This window comes from Ovis aries, chromosome 16 (genome assembly GCF_016772045.2).
Source record: "Ovis aries strain OAR_USU_Benz2616 breed Rambouillet chromosome 16, ARS-UI_Ramb_v3.0, whole genome shotgun sequence".
NCBI lineage: Eukaryota > Metazoa > Chordata > Mammalia > Artiodactyla > Bovidae > Ovis > Ovis aries.
The window spans coordinates 21,990,965-22,000,916 of NC_056069.1; the positions used below are offsets into that span (position 1 = coordinate 21,990,965).

A 9,952-nucleotide genomic window follows, 5' to 3' on the forward strand; every position below is an offset into this window, starting at 1 on the left:
TTGTTATTGTTCAGTTGCTCAGTTGTGTCTCTTTTTAACCCCGTGGACCGAAGCACACCAGGCTTTCCTGTTTCTGCTTTTTAATACACTAAGTTTGTCATAGCTTTTCTTCCAAGGAGCAAGTGTCTTTTAATTTCATGCCTTCTTAACCTACATACAGTTGCTTCTTGACCTGCATATGATTTTCTCAGGAGACAGGTAAGGTGGTCTGGTATCCTCATCTCTTTAAGAATTTTCCACAGTTTGTTGTGATACACACAAAGGCTTTTGTGTAGTAAATAAAGCAAAAGTAGATGTTTTCCTGGAATTCCCTTGCTTTCTCTATGATCCAACAAATGTTGACAATTTGATCTCTGGTTCCTCTGCCTTTTCTAAATCCAGCCTGTTCATATGGAAAGTTCTCGGCTCATGTACTACTGAAGCCTAGCTTGAAGGATTCTGAGTATAACCTTCATAGCATGTGAAATGACCTCAGTTGTGCAGTAGTTTGAATACTCTTTGACATTGCCCTTATTTGGGATTGGAATGAAAACTGACCTTTTCCAGTCCTGGCCATTGCTGAGTTTTCCAAATTTGGTGACATGTTGAGTGCAGCACTTTCACAGCATCATCTTTTAGGATTTGAAATAGCTCAGCTGGAATCCATCACCTCCAATATCTTTGTTTGTATTAATACTTCCTAAGGCACCCTCCAGGATGTCTGGCTCTAGGTGAGTGACCACAATATCATGGTTATCTGAAGACCTTTTTTGTACAGTTATTCTGTGTATTCCTGCCACCTCTTCTTAATCTCTTTTGCTTCTGTTAGGTCCTTACCTTTTCTGTCCTTTATTGTATCCATCTGTGTGTGAAATGTTCCCTCGATCTCTCAGTTCTCCTGAAGATATTTCTTGTCTTTTCCATTTTACTATTTTCCTCTACTTATTGGCATTGTTCATTTAAAAAGGGCTTCTTGTCTCTCCTTGCTATTCTCTGAAACTCTGTATTCAGTCAGGTATATCTTTCCCTTTATCCCTTGCTTTTCACTTCTCTTCTTTCCCAGCTATTTGTAAATAAAGCCTCCTAAGACAACCATTTTGCTTTCTTACATTTCTTTTTCTTTGGAATAATTTTGTTCACTGCCTCCTGTACAGTGTGCAAACTTCTGTCCATAGTTCTTCCAGCTGTCCACCAGATCTAATCCCTTGAATCTACTTGTCACCTCTACTGTATAATCATAAGGGATGTGATTTAGGTCATACCTGAATGGCCTAATGGTTTTCTCTACTTTCTTCAATTTAAGCCTGAATTTTTCAATAAGGAGCTGATGATCTGAGCTCCAATCAGCTCTAGGTCTTGTTTTTGCTAACAGTATAGAGCTTCTCCATCTTCAGCTTCAAAGAATGTAATCAATCTGATTTTGGTGTTGACCATTTGGGGATGTCCATGTGTAGAGTCATCTTTTGTGTTGTTGGAAAAGGGTGTTTCCTATTACCAGAGTGTTCTCTTGACAAAACTCGGTTAGCCTTTGTCCTCTTCATCTTGTACTCTAAGACCAAAATTGCCTGTTACTCCAGTTATCTCTCGACTTCCTAAATAGTCCATTTACCTAATACATAAAGAAACAAACTAATGAACTCTCTTAATTGCTGGTTCCTTGTAAGATGTTACCAATATCCTCTGTTTTATCATGATACATACATTACCAGGTTATCTATATTTCTATATTAAAAATAAAATGCAGACAAACTTCCTGTGATAGGATCAGGGCTTAATACATCCTAAAACTGAAGTAAAGCTAATACTATTTCAATTGGATACATTTTAACAGTTACAGAGATGGTTGATATCATAATATGAATCTTAAAGATCAAAATGTTTTAAAGATCAGTTCAAATATTACTTAAAATTTTCTTATTGCTAAACTTTGCTCATTGTTATAAAACAAGAATTATTGCACATAAATATTTTATAATCTGCATTTTATCTAATAAATCATGCAAGATGGCTGAACATTCAGCCCCTATGCAATCAACATGAACCCAACAAACCTAGTTCTATGAACAATGTCTAATAAGCATAGTGCTTAATGAAATTTGGTTATTAGAATTTATATCAGGAAAGAAAATCTGTAGTAGTTTATTGATTTTACTTGATCACTAATGCACTAGAAGTCTCTTAAATATCTCTAAATTTTTACATGACACAAATGCATAATAATTACAGCTGTGAGGCCTCTCTGGGTCATTCATTATTTTTATTCATTAAAACAGTTTCTATCATGATAATATGCTTTGGGGTTTGGAATCTAATGGAGAATAAAATCTTGAAAAAGTTGTTTTCAGAGTCAAATTCATAAGAACAATGTATTAAGAATGGAAAATTAAATCTAGGGTACAGAAAATGGACCCAGAGGGCAAACTAGGGAGGAACCGCCCCTTTTGGCATTATTAGCCATACCTCACTCCAGCTTTCTTTCATCTTGCATTTCTATGCCCCATTGCATCATCATCGTTATCCAGACACTGCACCAAAGCAAACCGACAACCCTGTGTAGGTTGCCTAATTACAGTAACCTGAGATTCAGCCACTTGGTAGCCAATTTTCCCCTTATGAAGGAAGGTCTACTAATGATTTGTATCATCATAATTATTAATACCTCAAAGGCAACCCCACCCAGAAATGCTGAGAACTGGTGGGACAGGACATGGGAGGTGCCAGTGTGTACCTTTAAATACCTATCATCACAGCACAGGCTCCCCTCTCTGCAGGCAGCTCTGAAGAGTTGTCAGCCTCTTCATTCTCTCGCTTGTACACCAGAGTCTGGTCTTTGTATTTAACTTCTGTTCACCCATCTGGAAGATTCTGGACAGGACCATGAGTGATGATGAGCTGTCTGCCTTGGTGGTGGATAATGGGTCAGGGATGTGCAAGGCAGGCTTTGGTGGTGACGATGCCCCCAGGGCTGTGTTCCCTTCCATGGTGGGGCGTCCCCGGCACCAGGGGGTCATGGTAGGCATGGGCCAGAAGGACTGCTATGTGGGGGATGAGGCCCAGAGCAAGAGAGGCATCCTGACCCTGAAGTATCCCATTGAGCATGGAGTGGTCACCAACTGGGATGACATGGAGAAGATCTGGCACCACACCTTCTACAACGAGCTCCGCGTGGCTCCAGATGAGCATCCCATCCTCCTCACTGAGGCACCCCTCAACCCCAAGATCAACCGGGAGAAGATGACTCAGATCATGTTCGAGGCTTTCAACACACCTGCCATGTACGTGGCCATCCAGGCTGTGTTGTCCCTCTATGCCTCAGGCCGGACCACCGGCATCGTGATGGATTCTGGGGATGGGGTCACTCACACTGTGCCCATCTATGAAGGCTATGCCCTGCCTCATGCCATTCTACGTCTGGACCTGGCCGGCAGAGACCTGACCGATTACCTCATGAAGATCCTGACAGAACGAGGCTACAGCTTCACCACCACGGCTGAGAGGGAGATTGTTCGTGACGTCAAAGAGAAGCTGTGTTATGTGGCCCTAGACTTTGAGCAAGAGATGGTCAGCACTGCAGCATCCTCCTTCCTGGAGAGAAGCTATGAGCTTCCCGACGGGCAGGTGATCACTATTGGGAATGAGCGCTTTCGATGTCCAGAAGCCATTTTCCAGCCTTCCTTTCTGGGCATTGAGTCCAGTGGAATCCACGAGACAACCTTCAACTCTATCATGAAGTGCGATGTGGATATTCGCAAGGATCTGTATGCCAACACCGTGCTGTCCGGAGGCAGCACTATGTACCCTGGCATTGCTGACCGGATGCAGAAGGAAATTGTAGCCCTGGCACCCAGCACCATGAAAATCAAGATCATCGCTCCCCCAGAGCGGAAGTATTCTGTTTGGATTGGGGGCTCCATTCTGGCCAGCCTGTCCACGTTCCAGCAAATGTGGATCAGTAAGCAGGAGTACGATGAGGCTGGTCCTCCCATCGTCCACAGGAAGTGTTTCTGACTGGGCTTCCATGCTAATGCATTGGCATTGTCCCCAAGTTCTAGATCATGGCGATAGTACTGCTTTTATCCACTTCCAATTGAGTCAAGGTAAATTTCCATTCTTGCTAGTGTGTAAACTAGCAAATTCATCTCTATCCAAGCATTGTGGGCTCCCGCCCAGCTAACGATATTTGACCTCTATCAACTTCTGGATAATTCTGATATTCTATTCTATTTTCTTTACCATTAGGGGTCAAAGAAATATAGACTTGCTTAAATGAAAATAAATGACAAGGAGTAAAGTGAGAAATGTCCTTCCAAAACAGATAACTAGAATTTTCAATCTTTAAATACTAGTTCTTGCTTTAAATATTTAACAATAGCAAGCTGTACAACCTGTAAAAAAAAATGTGTATGTATTTAGCAAACATGCCTTATTAGTTAGAATTTTGGTTTGTTTTGCTTCTTTGTATAGAGACAGTAAATTATATGGGTCAATGATATTCATATATTTATAAGCACTGAGGAAATAGAATAATCTATCTTAAAATATACTGATAAATCTGGCTATCTGAACAGCTAATGTGAATTTCTTAATTCCCCAACAGTCACCATTTTGGTAACTCCTTATTTTGTTTCCCTTATTAAATAAGCATAATGGAACAGCAGCATTCCATTAATATTTATAAAGTTTATAAATCAACTGAACTTTTAGCTCAGAGTAGAGTTCTGCTGATTAAATGTGTATTCTAATATCTGACTTATCAAACTTCATTGTACTTGTAAAACAGCAAAACTGTTACAGATAAGGCCTAACTTTTAAAATAGAGAGGAAAATTGTAATATCAAATTAATTAACATCATTATGCTACAGTTTGACAAAAATAATTTTATTTCCATTGCTTAGCATAATAGCATGTCGAGTTATTTCTATAGATCATGATTTTGAATATTTCTCTTATCAAGGATTTCACTGTGGAAAAACATACCTGCAGCATTTTTGTAAACTACAAATTCTAATACCAGTATAATAATTTCAATTTTATCATTGGAAGATTTTAGAATAATTCTATTTTTTTATCTCCAGTAACAGGCAATATCTCTTTATGTGAAGTGTCTCTAAGATATCAATATCTTACAAAGCATCTGTGTATCTTCCTATGTTCTCTAAACATTTTTAAGGAATTCAGTGGTGATTTTCAACCAATTTTAAATACTAGCACATTTATTGCAATCTATTCTGTGACTTCTCATTAAGTGAATATCAGAGATATTTGTATTTTTCAGGGTTTTTCTCTGAAATTTTAGAATTTGGGGGCGGGGGAGTTGCTTATTAAGCCATTATCACAGTCTCAAGAAAAAGGAATTTTCTTCTCTTTTCCTTTGGTTTGGGAAGCTTATAGTTGTGTTTTAAATGTCTAAATTGGAATCTTTAAGCTTTCTTTCCCTTAAAAATTTTCAGAGAATTTGACTGTTGCTTATTTCCTTTAATCTGAAAATAGTTTTTAATTCATTTAACCAAAATTACCCTCCAAAGCCACTTTAGTTTAGAAGAATTGAGTTTCCTTTCGTCTTTAATTTTAAATAAATGAAAATTAATTCACACCTACATTTCCTGTTTTTTCTCCTCAATTCTTCCCAAAGAAATGTAGGATGATCCAGAGAGGATCACTTTTTTAAAAATTTATTTATTTTTTTAATGGAAGGTAATTGCTTTACAGAATTTTGTTATTTTCTGCCAAATATCAACATGAATCAGCTATAGGTATACGTATATCCCCTCCCTCTGAACCTCCCTCCCATCTCCCTCCCCATCCTACCCCTCTAGATTGTCACAGAGCCCCTGTTTGGGTTCCTTGAATCATACAGAAAATTCCCATTGGCTATCTATTTTACATATGGTAATGTAAGTTTCCATGTTACTCTCTCCATACAGAGAGGATCACTTTTTATACATGTAACCTATTCATTCATATAATTTTATACCTCATACATTTGACCATGTAGACATTAAAAGGAAATTAAAATTTTAAAAACGGAAAAGGGCTAGTAGATAAGGTTATAAATTCCTTGCAGTCTGCATTAAAAAGTTAAGTTTTAGTGGATGAACCGGTCTTCAGGTAATTAGTAGGCAGAGTTAATAGCAATAATAATAATAGCTTGAATTTATACACTGCAACACTTCCCATTTGCAGAGTGGTTCTCAAAAACATTGACCTACATTCTCAATTACTGGAAAAAACATATCTCCCCATTCACAGTAAATTTCTAGGACACGTAAAGTATACCTCTCAGAGAGAGAACTATTGAGCCCTGGATCATTAGCTGAAAATATGCATTCCATAATGCAAATAAATTTAAGCCTGAAGTCTTTGGATATTCCATTCATCAGCACTGACTGACTGATGGATGAATTCAATGAGGAAACACTCACAACTTTAAATTTTAGAATCAATGTCATCTTTTCAGGTAATGTAATTGGCTTGTTATTCACCAATGGTTCACCAGATGGCACAGCACTGAGAGGGCCTTCACAGATGAATTTCACACCATTGTAAGTGGTTCCCACCCTTTCCTGATGAACCATGCTGAGCAGCAATCTAGGACTGGGGTTGCACCTCAGCCTCCTTAAAACTGTTATTTCCTGACCACAGGTAATATTCTTCTGAAAGTGCACATGATACAAAGCCAATACCTACACTTCTTCCCTAACTTCCAGATGTGCTTTTTTTTTTTTTTTAACAGTAAGATAAAGTCATGCTAGACCACGGATTGAGCCTTAACATTCACAAGTCTGTTATGGAGAAGATAGAACTAAGTATTACATTTTCCAGATAATCAAAAGAGTAATCTTTTGACATGTCAAGAGCCTTACCACATTGATTCGCTCATTTTGCAGCTGTAAATTCCATAGGGTTGCAAAGAACCAGACACACCTTAGGGAGTGAACAACAACAAACAACACGTGCTAAAATTTACTAGGAAAGTATTTCAAGGACATTAGGGAATTTACAATCCAGTAATGAGGGAAATTACGTAGAGTGGAAAGCAGCATGATCTAATGATGGTTCACAGACTAGACATTGTCTATGGCCTGTGATAATTCTAATAAGGACAGTTTAAGTCTGGGTGATCAAAGAAGGAGATCACCTCCAAAGAATAGATGGAGTCACTGAGTTAACTCTTAAGGGACACACAAGTTGTACAGAACATAAAAACTTCTCTTAGATGGTTCAGGCACCATTATGACCACTATTTATTAGGGTTGGTAGGTGGTTAATTCTTATTTCGAAGGTCTCCATTGGAACCTGCCAGAAACTGTAAGGAAGTAACATGTAAGGCTCAGCTCAGAGTCTTTTCTAGCCCTCCTTCCTCCTTTTCCAAGGAAAAGTGGTAAATTCCTCCCTGTGCTCCCGCTGTATCATTTGCATATGTATAGCATCATCATCGCTATCATTGGAGAAGGACATGGCAACCCACCCCAGTGCTCTTGCCTGGAGAATCCCAGGAACGGGGATCCTGGTGGGCTGCCTTCTGTGGGGTCACACAGAGTTGGACACGACTGAAGTGCCTTAGCAGCAGCAGCAGCATCGCACCTATAACATGCGTCCACACTCTCCCACCCGCGCCCAACAATGAGCACCTGGAGGACAGAGATGGGGACAGTATTTGTCCACCTTTGAACCATCCAGGATTTTCTTAACGTCAGGCACAGATGACTGACCCAGTAAATGGGTCTGAATGAATAAACGAGTGAATCCATGGAGTCTGGCACACATCATGAGTGTCACGGTTCTGCATCAGCTGGTTTTTACCACTCTGTTCTTGGCTGCTGTCTTCTAGGCTCTGCCGCTTTTGTTGTGTTGTCTTTCCTCTGAGGCATATTTTTTCTTTATCCCTTCTTTATCTCTTCTCTTTCCTATTCAGTTCTCTTATGCATTTCAACCTACAGAGCTGAATCTTCAAAGCTTTTGCTCATCCATAAAATTTTCCCATTCTTCTAATTGATCAAAGGATCAATCAACCTCATCTTTTGGAGTGTGAGCTAGCTAAGCAGCTGCTGAAGTTTTAGCCTAAAAAAAGAGAAGAAGAAAAAGGAAGGAAGAATGGATGAATGAATGAGTGAAAGAGAAGTTTTTCAGTGAGTACAACAGTATATTCAACTCTTCTAATCTATTCACATGCTTGCTGATATTTTTCTCTTTTTTTCTAAACTCCGGATTGCACTAGAGTTGAGTTTCAGACGTCTGACTCCCTAATAACTCAGACATTAGAATATATTGAAAAGTCTCCTTTTTTGGTAACTATTCAGTTTCCTTCCAGAATTTATAAAAGATTCTTTTCAAAATATGGTTTTTGATGTTAATAACTAAGCACACAGTTTGGCCAACACTGCTTCCAGATGTCGATAAGTATATTTGGAATGTCTTTAGGGATATATATGTACATATCAGTAGAGAACCTACGCATTAAAATTAATTGATACCTGAAGACTTCCTCTTTAAACATGAAGGATCTGTCCTAACTCTGTCATTTTTTAAAGCTAATACCATAATTAATAAAAAACAATAGATACTCCTCAAGCTGCCTGCCTTGTTTTTCAAGTCATTCCACATCTGCTGTTCTAATCATATTACAGTTTTAGATTCAGTTAAATCTAGTCAACAGATGTGCCAAAGTGATAGGATGACAGATATTTTACCTAGACAACACCCTAACACCACTTGAAAAATGGAAAATCTTATTTAATTGGCTACTTGACAACATGTAAGTCAAAAGCCGAGTTGTTCTCTCTGGGATTGGGAATGAGGCCTTTGTAACTATACACATACCATACGAAACAGCATCTGGTTAAGAAGGGAGAGGACGTGATACACAGACACAGCAGAAGGAGTCAAGTTCCCATTCATGTCTCTTTCGTGGAGGTGTTGCAGTAAGAGGGGTTTTCCTTAACTATTTTATAGGTTAGGGGTGAACAGGGAAAGCCAGATGCCAACAAGATATTTTAACTTCATGGCTCCTGCATATTCTTTATGACTCACTCAGAACATCCCCAAATATCATTCCCTGTTCTTTTAATTGATAAATAGTAACTACGCAACATTGTCTATTTTTTCCATAGCTGGATCATGAGCGAAAAGCTGGCCTCAACAGTGATGACAAAATTATGTTTACCAGCGACGATACTGGAATCTTCTAGGGCAATTCACAGTGTTCATAGTTCAAAAATGGAAGGTTTCCACAGAAATACAAGCTTTTTATAAATCTTCAATTACCCAAGTAATAAGAACCTTATGATATGTGAAATCTATAATTTCTAGATAATAAGTTAGTAAAATGACAGAAGAAATCGTAAATATGCCCCTCAGTTCAGTTCAGTCCAGTCGCTCAGTCATGTACGACTCTTTGCGACCCCATGAATCGCAGCACGCCAGGCCTCCCTGTTCATCACCAACTCCTGGAGTTCACTCAGACTCACTCAGCCATCTCATCCTTGGACATCTCCTTCTCCTTCTGCCCCCAATCCCTCCCAGCATCAGAGTCTTTCCAATGAGTCAACTCTTCGCATGAGGTGGCCAAAGTACTGGAGTTTCAACTACTTATTGTAAAAAATGGTATTCATTTAATTATTAGAATCAAAACATTACATCCTTAGCTAAATAGTCAATTTTATCAAAATGGAAATTATCTGCAGCAGAATAAATACAAAACGTACAATTTTCAAATTTTGATGGACTCAGAGAAACAACAGTTGAAACAAAGAAAGAGAAACTATATTAATTTTAAAAAGAGACAGTAAAGATAACAAGAACATTCTTCCCCTTTACCTATCCTCTTTTATTAATATTTGATACTAGGTATGGCTTAGCATCACTTACTGATTTGACTAATCAGCCAAAATTACAAATAATAAAAAATAAAATTATCAAATCTCTATGGTAGAATGGAATACAAATCAGCAAAGCTTTGTGACCAGCGGAATA

At 38.5% G+C, this 9,952-nt stretch overlaps 1 protein-coding gene across 1 annotated transcript; it reads left to right on the plus strand.

Annotated features, from left to right (window-relative positions):
- Positions 1 to 2,856: 2,856 nt before the first annotated feature.
- ACTBL2 (actin beta like 2) lies at positions 2,857 to 4,077 on the plus strand. Its single transcript, XM_027980065.3, has one exon. The coding sequence runs from the start codon at positions 2,857 to 2,859 to the stop codon at positions 3,985 to 3,987; it is 1,131 nt and encodes a 376-aa protein (XP_027835866.1). The 3' UTR covers positions 3,988 to 4,077.
- The last annotated feature ends 5,875 nt before the right edge of the window (positions 4,078 to 9,952 follow it).

Bases quoted from the DNA above. Each gene is read 5' to 3' on its own strand.
- ACTBL2 (XM_027980065.3), top strand. From the start codon at position 2,857: ATGAGTGATGATGAGCTGTCTGCCTTGGTGGTGGATAATGGGTCAGGG.